General features: G+C 43.4%; 1 protein-coding gene across 1 annotated transcript in view; it reads right to left on the bottom strand.

Annotated features, from left to right (window-relative positions):
* The window catches only part of AKT1 (AKT serine/threonine kinase 1), a 150,683-nt gene extending 123,199 nt beyond the window's left edge, over positions 1-27,484 (bottom strand). The window contains exons 1-2 of the mRNA XM_063118146.1: positions 27,421-27,484; positions 2,567-2,718 (exon numbers count right to left, since the gene is read on the bottom strand). Coding sequence (XP_062974216.1) covers positions 2,567-2,612 — 46 coding nt within the window. The 5' untranslated portion in view covers positions 2,613-2,718; positions 27,421-27,484. The remainder of the gene's footprint in view (positions 1-2,566; positions 2,719-27,420) is intronic.
* Positions 27,485-27,836: the final 352 nt, after the last annotated feature.

Below are 27,836 nucleotides of genomic sequence, written 5' to 3'. Positions count from 1 at the left end.
TATGAATGAAATCAATCTTATAAAGCAGGCTTAAAAGAATATTACATTGGGAGGGGGAACACAGATGTTCACTCCCTATGTTATAGGAGCATTAGGAGGCATATCTCCCCTCATCCTTATTGCCACATCTCCCCTGTGTTAAGTCTTCATTAAGTCATGCAACATGATTCCTTGGATGTTGTTGTTTACTGAAACAGACTAACTTGGCTAATCCTCTTGAAATACTCATATATTTGACTCCACACCAGGCCAGTTTGCGTGTCACAATAAGCTGCCGTAGGTTAATTTCCCCATGCAGCTCCACGATGTGTGCTGGCCGCCATTTTGAATGTGCAAGCCGCGTTGGGGGCATGCCACAGGTTTGGGAGGGGCCATAGCTCAGTGTGATAAGAGCACCTGCTTTGCATGAGGAAGGTCCTAGGTTCGATCACCAGCTTCTCTAGATAGGGCAAGAAAAGAATCCTGCCTGAAACCCTCAAGAACTGCTGCCAGTCAGTGTTGACAGTATTGGGCTAAATGGACCAATCGTCTGACTCAGTATAAGGCAGCTTCCAATGTTCCTATGCCATGTTGTGTGAACCCGGGCGTCATGGCTTATTTGAGTGTTAAACAACCCTCAGATAACCCTAGAATGACCTGTTGCCAACTAGCACACATCATGGATCCCCCATGGGTGAATTAACCCATGGTGGCGTATTGTGACGTGCGAACCAGGCCACTGTAAGAGCTTCAAACCTGATATTTTACCTCCTTCCAATTCTTCCCTGGCCTCTTCTCCTCCATCACGTCTGTCAACACTGCTCTTTGCTTCTTCCATTTTGCCCAACCCTTACCAGCCATCAATCCCCTAACCATGTCACTTCCCCCCACCCCACACACACACTAACATCTCCATGGGAAGGGCCATGGCTCAGTGGTAAAGCAAAAGCTTTGCATGCAGAAGGCCGGAGATTCAAATCCTACCATCTCCAGTTAGAAAAATCCTGGGTAGCAGGTGACAGAAAAATAACCCTTCCCTGGAAACGACCCTGGAGAGTCACTGTCAATCAGAGCAGACAATAGCAAGCCAGATGGACATAGAGTATGACCTGGCATGAGGCAACTTCCTACGTACATGCTATTTCTGTTGTGTCACTTCCTTATCCTCTAAGACCCACATCTTCACCAAAGCTTTGTCTAAACTTTACCTGCTTCTTCACAACGCTGAAGCACCCCATCCTGTGCTACTCATTTTGTTTGCTGTACTTTGTGGTTTTAACTGTGAACTGCCCAGAGAGCATCAGCTATTGGGCAGTATAAAAATATAATATAATAAAAAATAAATAAAAATAGTCTTATTCAAACCTGTTACACTGCCATCCAAACTGCCCCCGCCTGCATTTCCTTGCTCATAAATGGTTTTACTCGAGATTCATCACAATAAATAATATCATTTCCACCCTTAAAGTTTGTTCTTCCAAATAAGGCCTAGCTTACACATGACACATTTTTGTTTTGTTTTTCAGAGAAATCTCACCATCAGCTAGGAAACTCCTGTCATTCATCTGTGGTTGACAGTTCTTATAAATGTGAACAGTTTACTGAAGTAGCAGAAATACCACAGAGTTCCCCACCAATGTAAAGAAAAGAGGCAGCTGTACCTTCCCCCTCAGTTCCAGCTGCTTTTCAATACAGGGGGCTGCATTTATACAAACAAATTAAGCAATACACTGTTCAGGCTGTTAAAGACTGATATTTTGCTGTTTTCCTTCGGTTACTGGAACGTAATTCAGTAGTTTCATTTTAATGGATTTTAGATATTCAGTTGGTGTTTTTATTTCTTTGAACTACTAACTTGCCTCTCCATCATATGGACTGGGTTCATGTAACATGCTAACCCACACTCATTTTTCCTCAAACAAGCCACTTTGAGAACCCATGGTTTGTTGTTGGGTTATTCAGGATGGCTTAGAAGCCACACTGCACGGTTAACAAGCCACCCAGAAATGTACTGAGTTCAGACAACACGCTAACCCAAGGTTTAACAACAACCCACACTCAACCACTGAGTGTGGGTTATTGTGTGAACAGCGCCATGGTTTCCAAGGCACTTTAGAAAACGTGATGGAGAGACGGGTGAAAAGGATTAAGACCAACCGATGAATTAATTAATAAAAAATGGGTTAATGGAGGAGTGATTAAGTACGTGTAACTGAAATAATTGCATTTTCCTCCCTCTTATTACAGGGTGGCTCTCCGGATGTTCTTGGTTTGCAACACCCCTCGCTACTGGCTATGCTGGCAAGGTCTGATAGGAGTTGCAATCCAGCAATATCTAGTGAGTCACATGTTCCCTGTCCTGCTGTATCATCTCGTACATTTTTCTAGAATATAAGCACTTTGCGGCAGGGATTTGTCCCTTCCAATCACATACATGGATGACACTAACTAAAATAGTAGAACAAAACCCATGTATTGGTGACCTGCCTTCATACAACAGTTTGGAAACCTCCAAACTGGGTGACCCAAGTAGACCATATTCTCCCCCCCCACCCCGGATTACTCAAGAAGAAAAGATTCCACTTACCCCTTTTGTGAAGCCAACCTTCCTTCACTATTGCTACTTCATTCATAATGGCAAAATGCGTCTTGACCTAGTGAGCGATGCCAGAAGTCCCTGACGCTGCAGGGAAAATACCTCTTCTTCCCTTCTGACGCCTTCCCTTTTTTCAGCTATTCCTAGTGAAAGGAGGGGAGAAAAATACACCGGCACATCATCAATTAATACTAACAGGTAGTAAAAGGCACAGACAGCAATTAATAATAATTTAAATAGCACTTTCTAACGAAGCTCTGTACATGAGATAAAATAGGTCAGGAGTTTACAAAAATGGAATAAATACAATAATTCTAATAAAAGACTTTAACTGAAATTAAGGTCTTATAAATACAGACCTATGATAAGAGTTCTTCTGTTTGAAAAACAACAACCCCACAACACACACATAAACAGAAGAAAGAGGCTCTAAACCAAACAGGGAAGCAAGCAGACAAAATGAGTTGGGGATTCCTCCGTATTTGTGTGATCAGGCAAAATATGGAAGCAGCTTCACTATTACAAGCTGCATCTGTCAGAGAGATGAGTCAGAAAAATCCTGCACTAAAAGTGTTTATCCAAATGCACATTTCCCCAGCACGGCTTTCAAACTCATGTCTAGTGTTTAAATCTAGTTACAACCCACTTGATTTGCCATCTCACATAGCAAGCCTTCCACACGGCTGCATCCACCACATGAACATGAGGAAACAGTGTTTGATACTTCTGTAGGAGTTAATCATGAAGGGTGTGTCTTTCTTCTGTACTATTAGGTCTTATGATCAAAAAAATGTTGGGTAAACATGACATAGTTTGAAGTCACATGATGTAGCAACTTGGTCTATTGCCAAAGGCTGGTGGATCAAGATAAACTCTTGGGTGCCTTCAGGGAATTTCCACCTAGTACGACTGAATGCCCTGGTTGCTCTGTGGGATACAGTGATGACCCAGGTAGTTTGCTTGATAATTCCTAAGCATCTCCCCTCTCTAGATTAGGCATGCACAGCCTTCCCGGGCTTAAAGGCCACATGTGAAGTTGGCTTGATGGTCAGGGGCCGCACATGTGTGAATATGCACACACCAGCAATTCTGATACAAATCGCTCTTTCTTTGCTGGTATCAGTGTTGGAAAAAGAGCAATCTGTATCAGGGTCACTGGGGAAGGGGTAGAGAGAAGGTTAGCTCAGGCTGGGGTGGGGAGCAGAGACACAGTTCAGGCCTTGGAGGACTATGTGTGGTCCCCAGAGCAGCTGGGTTATATATCCTTGCTCTCACTAGAGCTTGTTCAGCATCTTGGTTTACCAAAGAGCTGAAAGTAATGAATCACACAGAACAGATGTGACACAGGTGGACTCCAACCAAGAACCAAGCAAGAGCTCATCTCAGAACTTACATAAGTGGCATAGAAAAACTAAGGAATTCACTTCCACAAGATGTAGTGATGGCCACCACTTTGGATGACTTTAAAGGGGGATTGGACAAATTCATAGAGGAGAAGGCTATCAATGGCTACTAGTCCTGATGGCTCTACATTACCTCCAGTATCAGAGGCGGTATGCCTAGATACACCAGTTGCTGGGGAACATGGGTAGGAAGGTGCTGTTGAACTCATGTCCTGCTTGTGGGTTTCCTGTGGGCAGCTAGTTGACCACTCTAGATGGACACTTGGTGTGATCCAGCTTGGCTCTTCTTCAGTTTTTATAGCAATGATGGTGGCAAAGAATCAATACTTCACTATTTTAGAGTGGGTTATTTGATTACACATTCTGTTATATTTATCGGTAAGCTGCCTTTTGAGAACTATGCCCTAAAATTCAGCAGTGCCATCCAATTGAGCTTTTCCAAGCAGTACTTTTTTTTAACCTGCCCCCCCCCCCCCCCGTCTGGAGTGATGGGACTTGCAGTCCACATTTGGAGAGCACCAGCTTGAAGAAGGCTGGTCTATTGTTTTGGAGTGTGCCTTCTTTAGTACACTGATGACATCCAGCTATTTCTCCTTTTCATCAAGTGGAAGTGTTTTTTAAACGGGAGTGTGGGGTCACCATGGGTTCAACAAAGATCAATAAACTGAAGCTCAGTCCTGATAAGATTGAGATGCTGAGGGTGGGTAGCTCACTTGTGCCAGCAAATAGCGCTGGATCTGTTTTCAATGAGGTTGCACTGCCCCTGAAGGACTAGGTTCAAAGTTTAGGGGTCCTAATCAAAGGCCACCTTCCATCAGTTAAGGATAGTGCACCAACGTCTGTCTCCCCTGCACAGGAATAGCCTGGCCACAGTAACTTATACCCTGGTAATATCCTATTTAGACTACTGAAATATATTGTATGTTGGGCTGCCATTGAAAATGGTTCAGAAACTCTAGTTGGCACAGAATATGAAGTTAGACCATTGACTGGGATCTAGTGGATTGGACATGCCAGACAGAAGGTATCTAGTCTAACCATGGAGAGCCAGCGTGGTGTAATGGCTAGACTGTTGGACTGGGAGTTGGGAGATCCGGGTTCTAGTCCCCACTTGGCCATGGAAGCTCACTGGTTGACATTCGGCCAGTCACAAACTCTCAGCCCAACCTACCTCACAGGGTTGTTGTGAGGACAGAACGGGGAGGAGGAGTATTATGTACGCCACCTTGTGTTCCTTGGGAGGAAAAAAGGTGGGATGTAACAGTAATAAAATAAGTAAATAACCCACCCCCCCAGGATTACCCCCACAAATGCAGAATTGGGGGGTGGGGGCAGAATGGCAAACATGTAATATTTATTTATTTATTGCATTTGTATTCCACCCCATAGCTGAAGCTCTCTGGGCAGTTCACATAAGATAAAAACACTTAAAAACAATATACAAAAATTGAAAACAAGAAAACATGCAATATGCAAATACATATTGCATGTTTTTTTGTTTTTTGTTTAATAAACTAGACTCCTTACTTTATAGAAAGCTAGCATGTTGGGGAAATGGTTTGTTAGACGCCTTCCCCCACACCCCCATCTACTTCGTCCCAATTGGTAATCTATTGGAAAGTGGTATAGTTCCAATAAGACCACGATACATTTTTTTTCTGTGCATGTGTATCTGTTCTTGCATCTAAAAGGCTGAACTCAGGAAGGGGGTGGTAAACTATTCCGCTAAAACGTTCTCATCTGTTGTCAGTTCATGATCTTGTCCATAAGAGGACTAGGTGTTACAAAGCTATCACGGCAGGTTTTGGGGGGGTTGTTTTGATATATTTTTTAGAAATTATGGCTAAACTCATCTGCCATTTTGAAGCTAGACAAACACAGAGCTATGAGTCACTTAGTATGTTTCAGCGCAGGGCGGTCTGGACGCTGCACCAAAAGGAGCCCAGTATTTTGGGGATTAGACTGGCATATGCTTCCTTTCAGCATAGTTTCCTCCAGCTTCTAAGAGCCACATGGTTAAACGATTTGTCACTTTTCTGGTACAAATTTGAGCAGAACTCACAAGAGGAAAAAAGGGAAATGATATTGGGATCAGGAGGGGTAAAGATGGATAGAAGCAGCTTTGGAGAATATCTTGTTTGTACTGTGCTTTAAAAAAATTCGAATGTTCTAAAACAAAGTTGTCCACATTCTGTGACAAAAATTAAAGAATTCTTCATTCCAATTATAGAATGAACTCCCCAGCGAGGCCCGCCTGGTGCCAACATTGTTATCTTTCGGGCGCCAGGTTTAGACCTTCTTCTACCATGAGACATTTGGCAGAATATAACAGGTTTTTAATTAGTCTCTGGGATATTGTTTGGACATATGTGCGTCCGTTCTGTTCATATATTTTTATATTATTCATCACACTGTATTTTTGAGGTTTTTAATCTTTGTAAACCGCCCAGAAAGCTTTAGCTGTTGGGCGGTATAGAAATGTAATAAATGAAATGAAATTAACTACTCCCAAATGTTTACTTCTTAGGTCAGGTCTAGCCATATAATCCCCTCCATTTTGCCCATCTTCAGAAACCACCCACTGTTAAAGACTTATTCTTCAAAACTATAAGGTCTTCTTCCATATATAAGCGTCTTGATTCACAGAGGTCGAGCACTGAGATTTTGTTATGGGCACAGAGTCTACCAGAGATAGGACTGTCTTCCAACACCTAACAGAGCCTTGTCAGTGGTGGGCCCAGATTTGTGGGCAAGCATTTTCCCTGTACTGCAGATGGGGGGCTGAGAGGGAATGGCATGCCTAAAACTACATAGAATCATAGAATAGCAGAGTTGAAAGGGGCCTACAAGGCCATCGAGTCCAACTCCCTGCTCAATGCAGGAATCCACCCTAAAGCATCCCTGACAGATGCTTGTCCAGCTGCCTCTTGAAGGCCTCTAGTGTGGGAGAGCCCACAACCTCCCTAGGTAACTGATTCCATTGTCGTACTGCTCTAATAGTCAGGAAGTTTTTCCTGATGTCCAGCTGGAATCTGGCTTCCTTTAACTTGAGCCCGTTATTCTGTGTCCTGCACTCTGGGAGGATCGAGAAGAGATCCTGGCCCTCCTCTGAGTGACAACCTTTTAAGTATTTGAAGAGTGCTATCATGTCTCCCCTCAATCTTCTCTTCTCCAGGCTAAACAGGCCCAGTTCTTTCAGTCTCTCTTCATAGGGCTTTGTTTCTAGACCCCTGATCATCCTGGTTGCCCTCCTCTGAACACGCTCCAGCTTGGTGAGTTGAGATCCAAAACCATATACTTTCCCATTCATTCTTGCCAATTTAGGTATAATTGTATCTCATCTTATTAAACCAAGATACGATAAATTGAATGAGGCTTATCTTGGTTAATTAAGCCGAGATACAAACAAGCCTTGTGCCTGCACACACAGACTCTTCCCTGCTTCCTTCTCAGCGTTTTATTTATTTGTGATATTTATATACAGCTAAATATAATAAAATCCATAAGAGGTTCACATATAAATATTAAAACCACATTTAAAATAGAATATTAAAAACACAACATTAAAAACAATTCCAATTACGGTAAGAGCAATACAAGACGCAGTAAGAAGCAGGATTAATTTAATTATAAGCCTGGGAAAGCCTGGATGAACAAGTGCATTTTCAGGAGGCATTGGAAAGATGCCACATTTTCTGCCTCCCAAACTGCATGGTGGAGGGTTTTCCAAAGGGTGGGTGCCACTACCAATAAGACCTGCCATCAAGGTATTGAGTGGCAACATTTAATGATTTTGGAATGACCAGCAATGCCTCCTCTGATGATCTTACAGGTCAGTTAGGTATATATAAGGGAAGGTAGTCTTTTAAGTATCCTGGTTCCGTTGTTTAGGGCTTTTTATGAGAAAAATATAATGTTGCATTTGGTTTGGGAGCTAACAGGCCGCCAGTGCAGTTATTTTAATACAGATGTTATATGAGCACAACTGGGTATCCCAGTGAGCACCCTAGCTTCTGCATTATCTGCAGCTTCTGAACTCTTCAATTAACTGTAGTTTTCCCATTACATCTGAACCAGGAAACTATGGTTACCAGGTTAAAAAGAAGCCCAGATCGTAAATCAACTTCAAACGGCGGTTTAAGCATCAGGCTTGCTCTCCAACCAGGTAAAACCAATTCCTGGTTTGGACAGGATGGAAAACAACGGTTAATTGAAGATGCCTGTGTTTATTGCAGCACACCAGGAAGGGAGAAGAGATGGGTTAGCATGAGGAAAGCGCACACAGGCAAAAGGCCTGTACATGAAGCAGAGATATGACAACCCCAGCTGAGCTACAGTCACTGGATTTGCACATGGTATTGGACTGGTTTGTTTAAATTCTCCTCTGCAGGTTAGTATGAACTGTTTATTGTTACTACTACGCTTTTAAGAATTGGTTTTAGTTTTTACCCACTTTTATGTTTCTAGTCTACTTTTCAAGCCATGTAAATTCTTGAAATTAGAGAAGAGACAGAAACTTAACGGGGGAGGAGCTTCTCTCCTTGGAAAGCAAAGGTTAAAAACCAAGCAACTTCACACCATCTCAGACCAAAACGGTGTTATCAGATAAATTTAAGACAACAGCATTCGAGAGAAAGTGGATCATTTCCCCATAGTCATTACTAGTCAAGAAGAAACCTCAGCAACAAAACAAAAACAGATCAAACCCTTAGCAACTCTAGCTCTGAGTGGTAGGTACTTTTCCTTCAAGGAAACTTCATGTCCCCTGCTTGTTAGCACAAACGAATGAAAATTCAGAGAGAAACAGAAACAAAGTCTGTTATCAAGAAAGAAGCTTACAACAACACACACTCCCATTTTAAATCTGTATTAATTTCTTATTATTATTATTATTATTATTATTATTTATTTATATAGCACCATCAATGTACATGGTGCTGTACAGATAACACAGTAAATAACAAGACCCTGCCGCATAGGCTTACAATCTAATAAGTTGTAGTAAACAATAAAGAGGGAAGGAGAATGCAAACAGGCACAGGGAAGTGTAAACAGGCACAGGGTAGGGCAAAACCAACAGTGTAAAGTCAGAACAAACTCAATATTTGAAGGCTATAGGGAAAAGAAAAGTTTTGAGCTGAGTCTTAAAAGCAGTGATTGAGTTTGTAGTTCTCAAGTGTTCTGGAAGAGCGTTCCAGGCGTAAGGGGCAGCAGAAGAAAAAGGACGAAGCCGAGTAAGGGAAGTGGAGGTCCTTGGGCAGGCGAGAAGCATGGCATCAGAGGAGCGGAGAGCCCGAGCGGGGCGATAGTGTGAGATGAGAGAGGAGAGATAGGCAGGAGCTAGGCAGTGAAGAGCTTTGAAGGTCAGTAGGAGAAGTTTATATTGGATTCTGAAGTGAATTGGAAGCCAATGAAGAGATTTCAGAAGTGGAGTGACATGGTCAGAGCGGCGGGCCAAGAAGATGATCTTAGCGGCAGAGTGGTGGACAGAGACCAGCGGACTGATGTGAGACGAAGGAAGGCCAGAGAGAAGAAGGTTGCAGTAGTCCAACCGAGAGATAACCAGTGCGTGAACGAGAGTCTTGGCAGAAGAGACAGACAAAAATGGTCGAATCCTGGCAATATTATACAGGAAGAAACGACAGGATTTAGCTACTGCCTCGATGTGAGGAGTAAAGGAGAGCGAGGAGTCAAATATAAAGCCAAGACTACGAGCTTCCTTGACCGGAGTAAGCGTGACATCGTTGACAGTAAGGGAGAATGAGAGGTGAGGAGAAGGTTTAGGAGGAAAAACTAGCAGTTCAGTCTTTGCCATGTTAAGTTTCAAACGACGATGAAGCAGCCAGGCTGAGATATCTGAAAGACATGCCGAGATACGATCGTGAACATCTGGAGAAAGTTCCGGAGATGAAAGATATAATTGTGTATCATCGGCATACAGGTGATATTGGAGGCCGTGAGATTGAATGAGCTTGCCCAAGGGCAGCATGTATAGAGAGAACAACAACGGGCCAAGCACCGAGCCTTGCGGAACCCCAACTGAAAGGGGAAAAGAGGAGGACGAGCTGCCGTTAGCCGACACGCTGAAAGAGCGACCCTCTAGATAGGAGGCGAACCAGTTATAGACAGAGCCACAGAGTCCAAGGTCGTGGAGGGAATCTAAGAGAAGATCGTGATCAACCGTGTCAAAGGCTGCGGTTAGATCAAGGAGAATAAGAACAGAATAATGGCCTTTAGACTTGGCAGTAAGAAGATCATTGGTGATCTTGGTAAGGGCTGTTTCAGTGGAATGCAAAGGACGGAAGCCAGATTGAAAGGGATCCAGAGCAGAGTTATTAGAGAGAAAGTCAAGACAACGAGAGTAGACCAGACGTTCCAGGATCTTTGAGACAAAGGGCAAGAGGGAGACAGGTCGGTAGTTAGACAGGGATAGTCGATCAAGAGTGGGTTTTTTGAGAATGGGAGAGACTGTAGCATGTTTAAAAGCAGAAGGAAATGAACCAGAGGACAGAGAAGAATTAATGATGTGAAGCAAGGACGGGAGGATAGCGGGGATAAGATTAATAAAGACGCGAGAGGGAATCGGATCACGGGAACAAGTGGAAGGCTTCGATGAGCGCAGTATTTTAGACAGTTCATCAGCTGAGACCGAAGGGAATGCCGAGAGAGTTGAAGGAGGAGCTGACAGGTGAGGGACAGGAGCTGGAATTTCTGCATTGCTGCTCAGTTTTATCCTGGTTGTGCTTTTATATAGCATTTTATACTATGCTTTTATACTGTTGTTTTAAATTTTGAATGGTTTTCACGGTTTTAATTTTTGTAAACCGCCCTGAGAGCTTCGGCTATTGGTTGGGATAGAAATGCAATATTATTGGATATTATTGGATATTGCTATTAATGACAAATTAACATGTAATATAAAAGTTAGACGAGGAATGATAAAAACAAATGGTTTTGAGGGAATATGGAAACAGTTCCTAGAATTTGTCTTATCTAAGGGGAGTGGAAAAGCACCTCCAGAAGAAACAATGAGATTTTGGAAACAGGAATAAGATCCCGTGGTGGGGGATGCACTTTTATGTTAAGTATGATTATGTTAACAGAATAAGTTAGAATACCATATTTTCCGGCGTATAAGACGACTGGACGTATAAGACGACCCCCAACTTTTGAGAAGATCTTCTTAGGTTAAAAAGTCATCTTATACTGGGCATATAAGACGACCCCCAACTTTTGAGAAGATTTTCCTGGGTTAAAAAGTAGTCTTATACGCCAGAAAATACAGTATATGTTATCAAATGGTATATAACAACTTATGTATTATGTAGTATTGTGGTTTTTTATTGTATTGATGTATGTATTGTATTGAAATATTGAATAAAATTATTTTTTTTTAAAAAAAAGAAAGAAATGCAATAAATAAAAATAAAAAAACAGCTAGACCAACTGTCATCACCAACTCCTGGGGCACTGAGTTCCACAAGCCAACTATACATTGTGCAAAGAGGTACTTCCTTTTGTTGACTCAAACCTACTCTGGGTTTCACTGGGGGACCCCTCTACACAAATTCTAGTGTTACCAGGAAGAAAAAAACCTCTTCTCTAACCGCAACACTTAACCATTTCCTTCACCTATTAAACCCACATAGTTTCAAGAATTCCACTGACTTAAAAGACTAGAAACTCACTTCGCTTTTTTAAATTTTCAAAATAAAAGGTGTTCAGGATGTCGAATTCTGCGCCCGCTATTTCTTCCAGCTCTTGAAACAGAGTAGCACACAATTTAGAATTCACTTCACACAGCCTAACTCAAGGAAAGAATAGTGAAGGCTAAAAGCATAAGGCTGCAACTCTGTACAAACTTACATGGCAGCAAGTACGTCTGAGATCAATGGGCTTTACCCCTAAGCAGACATGCGCAGCACTGGACTGCTAACCTTCTGTTTGCACTAGTAACTTTGCCACAGGACTGGAGAGAAACAAATTTTGAGAACCCTCTGCTCTAAATTAAATAGTTTACAAGGGTCAAAACAGTTCAGGTTCAAGATGGGCGACTTCAGAACAACAATACTGCAGAATCAATGCAACACTCTGGCCAACAGCAATCATTTATCCTGAATAGGCTATAAAGGAGCATGTTCGTTAATATGCAACTATGCAAAATTCAAGCCTGGCCTCGCAAGCGTGCGACGCGTTTCCCACGCAGCATCTAGGGCTACAAGATGTTCTCACCCCTTGCAGTCATTTATCTAAAAGAAAGAGAATACACTTGCTGGACGAGTGACAGGGCAAATTATAAAAATAAATGAATAAATAAAACGGGATGGAGAGGAGTGACCTCATTTGAAAACCATCCCTAGAGTTACAGTGAATAGGGGTCACCCGAGGTGACCAGGGCTTGTTTGTCTAGCCAGTGACCATGTGACAGAGCAGTGCCAAAGATATAAAAGTAAATCAAAGTGCAAAGATACGGAACAGCTTTTACGAGCGTTTCCTCGGTATAAAACAACAACAACATTCCACCACTCTCTCCGGTAGCTTTGCAGCTTAATAAAAGGACAGAGAAGAAGCGGTGATTACAGCTCACCGCGATTGATATTGTGTTAATTTATTCATGCGTTGACCAAAGTATTCCTGCTGTAGTTATACCAAAGAGTGTTATTTTGAAGAGACAATCCAGTACAGCAAAACCTCTCCAGATCAACCTGACCCATATCAACCAGCCCGCACTAAGATCAGAAAGAGAGGCCCTTCTCCTCTGCCCACAAGTGGGAGGTATTAGGTGGGTGTCCACACAGGAGAGGGCCTTCTCAGCAGTGGCCCCACACCTGTGGAACAAACTCCCATCGGAGGTCCACCATGCACTATCCTTGCAGGCTTTTAAGAAGGCTTTAAAAACGTTCTATTCATCATGAGTACTGTTTTGCTGCTATTACCCTTGTTGCTCTTGACGATTTTACTGTCTGCTTTTGTTAACTTTTGTTTTAATTGCTACTTTACTGTGTATTTATTGTTTTTAATGTTTAAACTGTTTTTATGTATTGTTGGAAGCTGCCTTGGGAGAGCTTCTGCCCTGAAAGGCAGCCAAAAACTGTTTTAAATACATACATACGTACATACACCATCCCAGTGGAGGGACAGACAATGGGTTCTCTCCACCCCATCTATTCAGACGTGCAACTATTTCCACTCTGGCAGCAGAAGGTAGAGATGGGTGAATTGATCGCTTTCACTTTCTCCCATGTCCGGATTTTTAAAATCTCAAGTTCTTTCTCAAACGTGAAGAACTGTAAATTTTGGTACATCCTTCTTAAAAAACAACCTGAAACTAAACTCCTAGCCATCTGCACCAGCCATGGAAAGGACCATGACGTGCCTTCCTGTACTATAGCAGTTACAGATGAGGAGTCCGTCAGGAAAAAAGGAAGCGACAACCCTAAATTAAGCAGTAATATAATTGAATATACAAGGATACAAGCCCAGGTTTTTAAAAGTGAAGCATGCAAAGTCCTGGGCCTTGATGAATAAATCTGCCGTTTCCATTTCTCCCATGTTCATTTTTTAAAAGATCTCCAGCTCTTTTTGTCCCAAGTATGGAGACAGTTGCGAATTTTGGTAAATTCGTAACAAAATTGAACTGAAACGAATTTCTCAGCCATCTGAGCGTAGCAACAGAAGAAATGCCAGGCAGGGCCCTTGGTAATTCTTCTCAGAGCAGGAAGCTATCGTCTTCCTTCCATTTAAAACTGGAACAACCAACCTTTGTATTCCTAGCAGGACACTGTACTCTAAGATGAGAACTACAAAAATCTAGCTCTCACAAGGATGGTCAGACTCTTATAAAATTTATCATCTAGCAATCAGGGCTTCATGGGTATACAGCAGCCTTCACCAACCTGGTGCCCTCCTGATGTTTTGGAGTTCAATGCCCATCAGCCCCAGGCAGTTTAGTCAATGGTCAACAATGCTGGTCCAAAACATCTGGAGGGCACCAGGTTTGGGACAGCTGGTATAGAGGATATGCACTTGAATGTTTATGAGGTCATCACTGGGGGACAGAGGGAAAGATCCCCTCAAGAGGCCAGCTGGCAACAGCCCCTGCCTTTCTAAAATGTGCATGAGCAATACAATGACCCCAAGGCTGAATCCCACCAGAGTCCAGCAGTTTACCATGGCCAATAGCATCAAAAGCCACAGAGGTCCAGCAGAACTAGTAGGGGCACATTTATTTATTTGTAACATTTTTATCCAGGCTTTTCCTCCAAGGAGCCTAAGGATTCTACTACTACTCCCCCATTTTATTCCAATATTTTTGGAATAATACTATAATCATGTATTATTACATTTACATCCCACCCCAACCGTCTTCTAAGGAACACAAGGTGGTTTACATTGTCCTCCTCCTCTTCTCCATTTTATTCTCACTAAAACTCTGTGAGGTACATTAGGCTAAAAGTTAGTGACTGGCCAAAGTCACCCAGTGGGTTTCATAGCTGAGCAGGGACTAGAACTCAGATCTCCTGAGACCCAGTCCAGTGCTCTAACCACTACGCCACCCTGGCATTTCCATCCCCATCCAGTTCCTGGTGTAGGCCATCCACCAACTCAACCAAAGTAGTCTCAAATCAATATACCAGCTGAAAGCCTGATTGACATGGGTACAGAAAATCAGTACTATCCACACCTTTCTGGTGTTGCGGGATGACCACCTTCTTAGTCATGGCTTATAGTTTCCACAATACTGGTCAAGGGAAGGTTTCTTTAACATTAACGTGCCATATTACCGTCTCCTCTAAACAAGAGGAAAGAAAGAGGCATTAATCATTTCCCTTGACCATTGGGTCATTCCTGCCTTGGCCAATTTCATTAGCCAAGAAGGGCAAGGGTCAAGTAAGGAGGGGTAGCCCTCAATTTTCAGACACCCAGCCCCATATCCTCAAGATCTACAAGCTGTGAAGTATCCAAATTATAGATGTAAAATTTCCAGAATTTTTGAAGCTATGGGGAAAAGAACGATTGTTTTTTCAGGGGGGAAATGGAATTTTGGGGGGAAATTGGAAAAAATACAATATTAACATGTTTTACAGATTGAAAGTCACTTTGTTACTTTGGGAACATAAAACATAATTATGTATAAGTTGGGTTTTGTATAAAATTATCACATTTAGAATTTTAAAAGTACAGTGTATTCAAACAATTATTACAAATTGAATTTATTTTTATTTTATTTTATATTAAATTGGATGAGAATGGCCAAAACAAGATGTGGAAAGGTTTTTTGGCAGAGCTCCATCCCCAACCAAGGCTCTGTCCAGGCTCGGCATGAAGACCTCTAGCAAGATAGAACCCACCACCCTTGTAAGGTAATTGGTTTTGCTGTTGAATGGTGCCAAGGAGTGCACCTCTCTACCATGTGAATAGTTACCTTAGATGGGAGTCCCAGAGGTGGCAACCAGGCAGCCACTGAGATCCCCTCTCTTTGGTGGCCCGCAGATAGGAAGGCACTTTAACATTGGTAACTGCCTTAAATCTGGTCAGAGTATTCGTCCATCTCACCAAGTATTGCTTACTCAAATGCTATCAACCTGATCCATTTAGTTAGAAATGTCAGACTGAATCTGGAGCCTTCCGTATGCAATGTATGTGCTCGGCCACTCAGGTACAGTCCCTCCCCATACATCCTGTTGGCTCAACCAGGGACTTTCATATAACATGAGAATGCAAAGGACTGTGTGGAGGGATGCATGTGAAACAGGGATGGCTGATGCAAGGAAATCTGGCCCTTTTGGGGTTCACCAGATTTCCTCAGAACTCCTCGCTTGGCTTTCATTTGCATCAGGCTTTCCCCCAAAAGACAGAAAGTTTATGGGGGGGGGGGTGTTTTCCCCCTTACATCACCATTTATACAATTTGGGGCTGGGTGCAATTTACACAAATTAAGCACATTACAGCTACGGTTTGCGCACATTACAATCGAAATCTGCGTCAATTACATAAATGGTGATTTGGCGGGGGGACACCGAAACTCCACGACCTGGCCCGACTCGATACAGATCAAATCAGACCAGCTTGTGGGTAAGAGAGCCGGAGTCTGGGGGCAGAGCTGCTGAAAGCCAGGCAAACTTCATCCCCCTAGATTCCTTCAATATTCCTTATGTGAAAGAGACACAGAAATAGGGGCTCCCTATCAATGGCTACTAGCCCTGCTAGTTATGTGCTACCTCCAGTATCAGAGGCAGTAAGCCTGTGTGCACCAGTTGCTGGGGAACATGGGTGGGAGGGTGCTCTTGCACTCATTTTCTACTTATGGGTCCTTGGTCAACAGCTGCTTGGCCACTGTGTGAACGGAGTGCTGGACTAGATGGACCCTTGGTCTAATCCAGCATGGCACTTATGTTCTAAATATCATGGAAGGAAAGGAACACACATACACACTGTTTCTCTCTACACTACAATTTGGGCAAGGTTCCACCACTGAGTAAGTATTAACTAACAGGAGCAGTAACTCCTGTTCGTCTATCGTATATGAGCCTCATGGGACTAGCTTTCAAGAAAGCCAAACTTAATTGAAAATACTGGATTGTTCTTAGGCTCATTTTAGCTATCAAAATCCCATCAATTAAATGTGGCAATTAATGTAATTTCCTAGCCGCTTCCCTCTCCACCACATAAAGACCCACCCCGCGATGCCCCAGTGCAAACCACAATATGATACACACTTGCTGTAAGCATTGGGTTTTAAGAAAGTCCTTTCACCGTTAAAACAGGTTTATAAACAGCCACTCACCTGTAGAAAGCAAGAATTACCCTCAGGCAACTAGGCAGGGAAGCATTATGAAAATTGGTGTTCTTTTATTTTATGGCACACACAAAAAGACCACCCAGAGATGCGTGAGAGGGTAGACTAGAGAAAATCTTGTGGGCTAGTAACCTTTGTGGACATTTTTACAAGGCTATGTTACAACCTCTTTTATTAGAAGACCTGGTGTCCACAACAGGCTTTTACGGAGGAACCATCCTGAAGATGTGATGGAAGACTGACCACCAGCAAGTCCCATTGCTAAAGCCACTGCTCATCACACATATCACTCTTGCTTCTGGGTGGACAACCAACGCAGCCAGCTACTAGTCCAGCGGTTCTCAACCTGTGGGTCGGGACCCCTTTGGGGGTCGAATGACCCTTTCACAGGGGTCGCCTAAGACCATCAGAAAACACATATTTCCGATGGTCTTAGGAAACTGTATTGACTGAACTATGTCATGTATCATCTTTTGTATTATTAAAGCTATTGTTAGGTATTATTTTCATTAGCAAACCATCCCATGACAATGGATCGTGTAGAGAAGAACGAAAATAATTTTATGGTTGGGGGTCACCACAACATGAGGAACTGTATTAAAGGGTCGCGGCATTAGGAAGGTTGAGAACCACTGTACTAGTCATTGTAGGACCATATTTGGGCTTGGGGGAGCTAATTGCTGATCTTTAAGTGATCTGGGAAGAAATCAGTACTTGCATTATGGAGGAAAAGGTAGGGAGTCCCTTAATTAAATTCACAAGCCCCACCCCCTGAACCTCACTTATTTTCTGGCCAAACCGTGTCCCACCCCATAACCTTATAAAAACAACAGCTAATGGACACATCACAAAAGAGTAGTGAGCCTGGGACACTTATGATCTAAGCACCTGAAAACACCAAAAACCTATAAAGCCCTACATGGCTTGGGACCACAATACCTGATGGAACGCCTCTCCCGACATGAACCTACCCGTACACTGCGCTCAACATCTAAGGTCCTCCTCCGAGTGCCTACTCCAAGGGAAGCTCGGAGGATGGCAACAAGGGAGAGGGCCTTTTCAGTGGTGGCCCCCCGACTGTGGAATGATCTCCCCGATGAGGCTCGCCTGGAGCCAACATTGTTATCTTTTCGGCGCCAGGTCAAGACTTTTCTCTTCTCCCAGGCATTTTTAACAGCATTTTAACAGCATTTAACAACGTTAAGTTTGTTTTTAATGGACCCCACAATTGTTGTTTTTAAATGGATACTGTTGTTTTTATACTGTTTTTATGTGTGTGTGTGTGTGTGTGTGTGTGTTTTTAAATTGTATACTTTTAATGTTTACTATTTTTAAATGTTGTAAACCGCCCAGAGAGCTTCGGCTGTGGGGCGGTATATAAATGTAATTAAATAAATAAATAAATAAATTTGGATCATTCAGGCTTTCCTGGCAGAATTAGAAGCGTTTGCACATGGGTAGGATAACGCAAGGTTCAGATGTGGGGGAATCGCAGTTAACCAAAGACTGTGACAATTTGGAGGAGGAGGAGAGAAGCTGTACTTAGTGTACAAGCTATCAAGCAGCTTTAAGAACAAGTGTGTCAGCAAAGAGCAAACACACTCATTTATACAACTTTTTGGTTTTTTGCTGCTTTGTTGTTTATTCGTTCAGTCGCTTCAGACTCTTCGTGACTTCATGGACCAGCCCACGCCAGAGCTTTCTGTCGGCCGTTGCCACCCCCAGCTCCCCCAAGGTCAAGTCTGTCACTTCCAGAATATCATCCATCCATCTTGCCCTTGGTCGGCCCCTCTTCCTTTTGCCTTCCACTTTCCCTAGCATCAGCCTCTTCTCCAGGGTATCCTGTCTTCTCATTATGTGGCCAAAGTACTTCAGTTTTGCCTTTAATACCATTCCCTCAAGTGAGCAGTCTGGCTTGATTTCCTGGAGTATGAACTGGTTTGATCTTCTTGCAGTCCAAGGCACTCTCAGAATTTTCCTCCAACACCACAGTTCAAAAGCATCTATCTTCCTTCGCTCAGCTTTCCTTATGGTCCAGCTCTCGCAGCCATAGGTTACTACGGGGAATACCATTGCTTTAACTATGCGGACCTTTGTTGTCAGTGTGGTGTCTCTGCTCTTAACTATTTTATCAAGATTTGTCATTGCTCTCCTTCCAAGAAGTAAACGTCTTCTGATTTCCTGGCTGCAGTCAGCATCTGCAGTAATCTTTGCGCCCAGAAATACAAAGTCTGTCACCACCTCCACGTTTTCTCCCTCTATTTGCCAGTTATCAATCAAGCTGGTTGCCATAATCTGCAAGCCAATTTACAAGGCCAAGTTTAAATATGATGCTCCAGCCAGACATAAAAAGGGATTATTAGATTGTAAGCCTACGCGGCAGGGTCTTGCTATTTACTGTTTTACTCTGTACAGCACCATGTACATTGATGGTGCTATATAAATAAATAAATAAATAAATAAATAAATAATAATAATCTAGTCCATGAGGGGTTCTACACACCTACCATCATGTTCGAACAGTCTGCTAGGGCCAATGAACGTAACATGAAAAACTCAAGGATGCATTGGCCAGGTGTATGCAGCACTGGCGTGCTACTGCTGCCTGTATAGGCTCTAGCAGCCTGGCTGAATTTTGCAACCAGGGTCGTTCATGGACAAGTGAGTTTTGTGTCTGTGTGTGTTTTTAAAATATGTCACCTTTAAAATAAGCCCAGATTACACCAAATGAAATGGCAGAAGGTGGCAGAATTCTGGACTCAAATTGCAAGGGTATGATTGGATTTTTTAAAAATGCTCTTATGTGTAAGGAGAAATCACCCTGTATGTAGAAAAGTAACACATCAGAAAGCCAACCTGCATGTAGAGAAGTAGCACACCAGGAAGGTTTTAGCATAAACATGAACTTAGCAACTAAGAATCTAGTGCCTAAATTTGCCTCTCCCCACCCCACCCTGTTCCCTCCTATCACTTTTCCTTTTGTGCCATGTTTTTTAGATGATAAGCCTGTGGCCAGGGGGACTGTCTTAAGAAATACCTTCGTAAGCCTCCTTGGGAGCCTCTTTGGCTAAAGGGCAGAATAAAAATGCTATAATAAATAAAACATCTCTCCTACATAGTACTTTGCCACAAGCAGGGCAGGGGGGCTTTTTATAGGGGTGTTTACAGATACAATGCCCCCCCACCCCGCCTGTTATCTGACACGGTAAAGTCCATCCCACCACTTCATTCCCACCTCATTCTGCTGTGTGTGAAGGTCAGGACCTTTTGGAATAACTCTTCATGTAGTGAGTGACAAGGATGAAGAAAAGATCACAAGAAATGAATAGTTAAGGGTAGAGACAGTGGAGTCAGAAGAGCAGATAGGAGAAGCTGGAGCGGTCAATAAATGCTAACGTGAGCATTGGTGGAGGGACTTCATAAGACTGCAAAATGGTCCTATGATAAGGGAAGGAGAAGCAGCACCAGGTAGAAGAACACACATTAGAAGGCACATCCGTGTGCAAGAATATTCTACTGACTTCACTGATACAATCGTGCATTGACGTACAGTCAGTAATAACTTGCAAGGAACTAGCCACGCAAGGAAGAGAGCATAGGAAATTGCTGTTATAGCACATCGCAAAGCACGGCATTATGCCAGTGCTGCAGTGACCCTCCAGAGGTACTGCAGATACACCAGGGCAGATTTGCAGAAATCAGAGTGTCGGCCCGCAATCTCAGAGCTTCCGGTTTAGCTGGTAAAACTGCAGCCTGAAGATCTCCTAGGAAACTGCTTTACACAGGGTTGGACCGTTGGTCCGTCTAGCTCCACACCGACAGACAGTGCTTCTCCAGGGCTTGGGGTTCTTTCTCTGCCTTGCTTGCAGAAGCCGGGGATTGAACCCAGGAACTTCTGCATCAAAAGTAGGGGGTTCTACTAAGACACTACAGCAACTTGACATCACCCTTTCAAACGTCTTCTGCACCAATAAAGAACTTTTACTGTGATGCAACACAAGGATGAAGGGTTAGCAAGCCCAGCAGTCCAAGCCGCAGGACTTCGTAAGAAAACGGAGGTTGATGCCAGCAAACAGGTGTTTCATTCTGCAACTGAAAGCAGGGGGAGGATAACTTTGCAAACTCTTGTGAAATTCCTCATATAGATTTTTTTCCCCAGAGATCCATACATATGAAGCTGCTTTATACCTACATATCTAGCTTGTAGCCTACCAGCCTTCAAAGCTGTTCAGGGGGATATACTAGGGTTTCCCTCCATTTTACCTTCACAATAACCTTGTGAGGTAGGTTAGGCAGAGAGAAAGAGAGAGCTGGGGCAGGGAGGAAGAAAAGAAGTGTAATTGAATCAGGGTCACAGAGTAAGCTTTATATCGAAGCAGAGACTTGAATCCAAGTTTTAGTCCAATGTTCTATCCATTACACCATACTGCCATGGGGATATCTGTCACATGCACAACTGCCTGGCAAGATAAAGTTTTCTCCATTTATCTCAGTGGGGATGTGCGTATCACTGCTACTGAATGGAAAACCTTACCCATCCAGGAAAAGGGGCCTCTTTCTAAAAGGGCTGGTTTCTTTTATATTATATATTTTCAGCTGGGGTATGGAAAATATCAAAGTTTAAGTGGCAAAATACATACAGAGCACCTATCGGTGGCCCAATAATAGCTACTCTATTGGTGGCATCTCTTCAATGTCTCAGGGCTAAACAGATCCTCACCATTTTGTTTTAACTTAGTGTAAACATGTGGGGGAGGTCAATCCAGATAGGACCACCATGCACAGGTAAGGGATGCTTGAACTTCCCCAGCCATCCACCTTTTCCCCTAAATTTGCCTCCACCCATCCACCACAGTGACTAAAAATAATTAGAAAAGTTCCATTGGAGCCAATAGTTTTGTTAGCCTCTGGAGTCGGGTGGGAACGTTTTAAACCTCCCCTACACAGAATAGTCCCAATCCAGATCTACCCCGCCCACCCACCCACCCACCCCACACGTACGGTAAACAAAATGAGGATGAGCTGCACGTGGCGTGCAGTTTAGCCCTTAGGCAAAGGTCCCAAGCCATGCTACGAAATAATCTTTGACCTAGAGATTCAAGAGATTTAAACTGTTCCTCCAAGCTGTAGACCAGTGGTTCCCAATTGGTGGTCTGCGGACCCCAGGGGGTCTGTGTAACCCACCCAGGGGGTCCATGGCACCATTCACATATTAGCTCTGCAAGGTCCACATTTTAATAAAAGAAAATATGTCATCTCCTGCGCTCTGTTTGCTTCGACGATGACGTCATGCGCAAAACCACCTGCGTGATTTAGCGACTAGCTTCAGAGATTACTTCCCTGCACCTAATCCTGAAAACTCATGGAGAAGGAATCCTTTTGAATGTGGTGATGTACAACTTACAACTCTATCTGCGGAAGAGCAAGATGCACTTGTTGACATGACTTGTGATGGTTCATTGAAATCACTTTTCAAAGAATCTAGACTGGACTGATTCTGGGTGAAGGTTTTTCCTGACTATAAGTTAGGTGGAAAAGCTTTGAAACATCTAGTTCCCTTTTGTTCCTCATATCTTTGTGAACGAACATTTTTGACATTTTTTTATATGAAGAACAAGAATAGAAATCGGCTCGATGTTGATCCAGATTTGAAATTAAAAAAGTAGGAAATATTGAACCGGATGTGGAAGGGATTGTTCGGGACAAAAAGAGGCATGATTTCTCCCATCACATTTAGGTTTAGTAGCTGCTAGACATGTCATAATTTGTTCAATTGTAAACTAGACGTTAGTAAAATTAAATTAGTATTTATATTCCTAACTAAATCATTGTCATTTATGCGTGGTAATATCACAAATTTTATGGTCTGTTTTTCAGTATACCTAAAATCCTTTGCTTGTTAGGGGCTACCCCTTATTTTCTCCAAAAAATTGCTTCGCACAGGTAACTACCATAGAGATAAGAAAATTCTCAAAAGTAGGGGGTCCATGGCTTAGCATTTGAAAAACAAGGGGTTCGCAGAACTTAGCTAATTGGGAACCATTGCTGTAGAACCTTCCCTAAGCAGTGGCACGCAGTGTGCAACTGAGTGCTTCTGGTCTCCGGAAGGACCTCAAAATATATACGGACTTCCCTATTCTTCTCTGTGACTTGGGGAAAACTCAAGCACTTACATAACGTGAAATCCCGGTGTGTTCATTGATCATTTTCCTTCACTGAGAACAGGCTACGCCCTGCATGCACACTGATAGAGAACTATTCAATTAAGATCATATCCATTTTATTTTCTTAGGCAGAATGAAACCGTATCTATTTAATTATGAAGTAATTACTCCTAGTAAAATGGTACTATTTTGCAAATACAGTACAAAAAGAAAAAGTGAAAAGATTGGTTCACATTTTAATTTTTGAACACGCACGTATGTGATTTAAAACAACCTGAATCTTTTTAATTGTGGGTTTTCCCCACAATATACATGGAAACAGATGCCAACATCTTTTAGGTTTTTATTGCTTCTGCACATTTGGTGCACAGGGCTAGCCTCTTAAAACGTTTGCTCCAGTAGCATGGAACCTGCCATTTAAACTCTGGTTGTTGTTGTTGTTGTTTTCATATCCCAGCTGAAAATATAAACTAAAACAGACCCAATAGAAAGATGCCTGTTATCCTGGATGAACGATGTTTTCCATTCAGCTTGATATGACAATTATATGCACATGAATTGTTGTAAAATGCCCAGAGAGCTTCAGCTATTGGACAGTATAGAAATGAAATTATTATTATTATTATTATTATTTATTTATATAGCACCATCAATGTACATGGTGCTGTTATATTAATAATTATAATCCCAACTGAAGTAAATGGACAAATCTTTATCTTGAAAGACAATTGTTGTTGGGAGTTTCCCCTTTTCACCATGCACCTCCTTTGCAGAGGGAACTGAGCTGGTAGCCTACTCGCTACCTGGTCAGGTGTAAGGTTTTAGTACTAGTGTACAACGCCCTAGACAACTCCCTTACTATCCTGCTCTGTCACTAAGGTCATCTGGGAGCATGTTCCTGGTGGCTCCACATGGACCAATAGTCCAACTGGAATCCATCAGCATAAGAGCCTTCAGTGTAGTGGCCCCCTTCCTATGGAATTCCCTGCCTTTGAAGGTCAGGCAGGCACCAATGTTGTATTACTTTTGGTACCTCCTGAAAACATTGTTTTTCCAGGAAGCTGTCATTGAATGACCAGCAACGGTTTTATCTGAATGTTGTTCTTTTTAAAATATATATTTTTGTGAACCGCCCAGAGAGCTCCGACTATTGGGCGGTATAGAAATGTAATAAATAAATGAATAAATAAATATTTTAATGGTGTTTTTATTCACCGCTCCAAAATCTTCGGATAGGGAGCAATATATAAATATTTTAAATAAATAAATAAAAATTGTATGTGTCAGATACCCCCATGGCAGTGTGGTGCAATGGGAAAAAAAACTGGAATAAAACTCATGTTCAAGTCATTGCTTGGTATAAGCTCATTTTCTCACCATGGGCCAATTATATCATCCCAGTTTGCACATCACAATAACCCACAAGCGGGAGCGGCTAAATAAACAACCAACCTTCTGTCCATGGGGTAGTATCCAATGTTAGTCCTACACAGAGTAGACCTATTGGAATGAATGGGACTCAAGTTAGTATGACGAAGTTCAGTCTCATTCATTTCAATGGCTCCATACACATAGGACTAATACGAGATACTGCCCCATGATTTGGTTCACGTAATGTATGAACCACGAACTCTGGCTTATACCTCCTCCAACAAGCCAGAGTAATAACCCAGGAACAAACCCCGGGTTATTTCTCTGAATTATCAGGGGAAGAGAAGTTGGAGTTCCTGGTTTGCCCATAACATGAACCAAACCACAGATGGAAGGTACATAGGTCTGTTTAGCTGCTCTTGCCTGCAATGAAAGCAATTAGGCAGAGGACACCTCATTCACGATAGCCCACATTTTTAAAAAAAACAGTGGGGTGTCATAATGTGCAAGCCAGGCCTCTCTCAGCTTGCCTAGTTGTGAGAAGGATAAAATGGAGGGAAATTCCAGTATACCAATGAATGATAGAAGTTAGATATAGGTAAATCAAGACAGGCTAAACTCACTTCGATTTTAAAGTACTCATCTCATCCCACTCCTTAGATTACCTCTGAAGCAATAATTCACCTATTCCAAAAGCAAGGATGCCTGTAACAAGGTTTTACACATTCAAAAGTAAAGCTGGCGTGAGATAATTAAAGTGAAACTATTGTAACTTGAAGTAGGACCTTAAACGTTCCATTCTACTAGCAACACAGCCTATCAAAAGTATATGTTTACAGTTAAATGCAATGGTGATAATTAACCTGGCTAGCTTTTAGAAAGAAACTGAAAGAAAAGTGTTCTTGCATATTAAATGCTACAGTATTAACACATATAGATACACACACAACATACCAAAGAGATCCACTCTGTATTCTCAGGGCAGAGAAGAGACACAGAAAAAGCTACCTAACTGAAAAATATTAAGAAGAATTTGACAGCCATCACACAGGAAAGGTTTTCTCCAAAGCCCTGACTTTCAGACATGCACTTGTATGTCAAATGCAATGTTACTTTTTACCTGCTTATCTAGCCCTTATCTGCTTATCTAGCCCTTCCTCCATGCAATTTGGGGCAGCACTCATGGCCCTCTCCCCCATTCTTCTTCACAACAACCCTGTGAAGTAGGATAGACAGAGATATGGAGACTGGCCTGAAATCACCCTGTAAGATTCATAACAGAGCAAGAATTCGGCCCTGGTCTAAGACATCATCACAGCCTTCTTCAACCTGGCATCCTCCAGGTGTGTTGTACTACAATTCCTATCATTCCCAGCCAGCATGAGGACACCAGGTTGGGGAAAGCTGCCCTATGGCCACAAGTAGTGACATCTATGATCACTGCTGTGGTCACTGCACTTTTGACCAGTAGCCACCAGAACTACCACATGCCCCATCCACCATCACTTCTTACGTTATGTTTGTCCACGCAAATGCGTATCCAGAAAGAAGAACATATCATGTGAACAAGCTCTAAAGCAGAATTCCTACAGAGCCATGCCCAAGTAACTTCTGGGGGAAACAACCGAGCTCTTTCCCCTCCATGAACATAGACCTAGTCTCCTCCAAAGCCTTCAGATATTTTATAAGGATATAAAAACACCCGCTCTATCCAAGATTAGACACACAAGAAATGCATTTCCCAAGGAAATGTGGTTGCCTTCAACCCCCTCACCCCAAACTCTACTTCACATACAAAATTAGAAGGAAACACACACACTAGAGTTCTAGAGAAGTTTTTTTTTAAAAAAAGAGAGACGGTTTTAATCCCTCCAGAGAAGAGTTTAGGGGCCTGTCACACAAAGCATCAAGAAACAGAACTGGGCTTGCAACGCACACCTTACTTGCATGCACAAGTTTCTGCCAATTCCAGCTGTCTGAAAAGTGCCCCTGTATGGCCTTGTCTCGTGTAACAGTCATATGTATACACAGAGAGAGAGGCATGCAATAAACTAACACACACACACACACCAGCCCTGAACCTTTCAACAAATACTGAATTGACAATCCAAAACGGAAGGAGGATGAGGATGGAGAGCAAAGGGGTCTGGTTTGACCAGCAAGGGCGTCTGGCAATGGGGTGGTGGTGGATACTGAATCTTCCCTTAAAAACAGGCACCCTCCTTAAATGCTGGAGTGTATGTAGGCAGGGACCCAAATACCTAGGAAGTGAACAAGGAACACAAGCGGAGATGCTGTCTCCTTCCTTCTCAAACAGCTGTGGCCAGAAAATGAGGAAGGCCAGAGGTAAACAAACACCGCATAGAGAAGGGGGAGGAGGAGAAGGAGGGGAGAGGAGGTGGGCGTGGGTCAGTAGGAAGGAGAGCAATTTATTTTATCCATTTGAAATATTCCTAGGCCGCCTTTCAGGGCAGCAGCAAAACTGAGCGATATATTTATTTCTTGGCATTTGAGGGTACCAACCCAACAGCTCTATAAAGCTTCACCCAGCTAGATTTTTGCAGAGCGGTCAGATGAGGCTCCCACAGTCCCAAAAAGAAAAGTGGGGAGAGAAGGATGCGAGTTTCAACAGGGATACGGACACACACACACATCAAGAGAGAATTGGAGAGCCACGGTTAGCCACCGAGCAAACGCTCTGGTCTTTTCTCTCTCACTTCGGGAAGGCTGCTGGTGGTGGGGGGAGCAAGAAGCAGGTTCAAAGCCTGGCGCCCCATCGCATCTGCAGGAGCAAAAGCAACCGCCACTGCAATGCACTAAAAGGGTGATGGGGGGGTAAAGAAAGAAGGATTTCCTCAGGCGAGGCCTGTGAGGAGGAGGAGGATCACTTTTGCAACGGGGAGTATTGCAAGCCCCCAAAAACAAACAAACAGCCAAAAGGCACACGGAGCGAGCGAGCGAGCGAGCGAGAGGGGCAGGGCGCTGCATGGACAGCCCCTCCAGACAATGCACCCAACCCCCAATAAAGCACCCCAAAGGCTGCGCAGGCCCCGCCGCCGCGCCGCGCCCCCATCCCTTCGCTCGGCAACGCCGCGGTGGGCCACTTACATGCCTGGAGGAGTTGCAAGCGGAGCCGCTGGCCGGAGCCGAGGCCTACGCGGGCTGCTGCTTGCTGCTGCTGCTGCTGGCGCCGCCTCCTGCCGCCGCCGCCGCTGCTGGGCTCGCAGGGAATCAGCCCATTGAGCTGCCCGGGCTATGAATGGAGCCTGGCGCGAGCGGGTGGGCGAGCCGCAGCGGCCCTTTCAACAGCAGCCGCTGCCGCGGCTCCTTCTAGGCGGGCTGCCTTTGCAGAAGTAGAGCGAGCGAGCGAGCGAGCGCAGCTGCCCGGGCGTCGCAGGTTCGCTGCTGCTGCTGCTGCTGCTCCCGGCGGCTCCAGCTTCCCTTCCTTTCCCTTCTTTGACTCACTCGCGCACACTCTCCCTGGCTCTTCCCCGGGACGCCCGCCGGGTCCTACCGCCCGGCAT

The sequence above is a fragment of the Elgaria multicarinata genome, chromosome 2 (genome assembly GCF_023053635.1).
Source record: "Elgaria multicarinata webbii isolate HBS135686 ecotype San Diego chromosome 2, rElgMul1.1.pri, whole genome shotgun sequence".
Classification (NCBI taxonomy): Eukaryota; Metazoa; Chordata; class Lepidosauria; order Squamata; family Anguidae; genus Elgaria; species Elgaria multicarinata.
The sequence above is the reverse complement of the archived record's forward strand: the minus strand, read 5'-3'. Positions and strand labels throughout refer to the sequence as shown.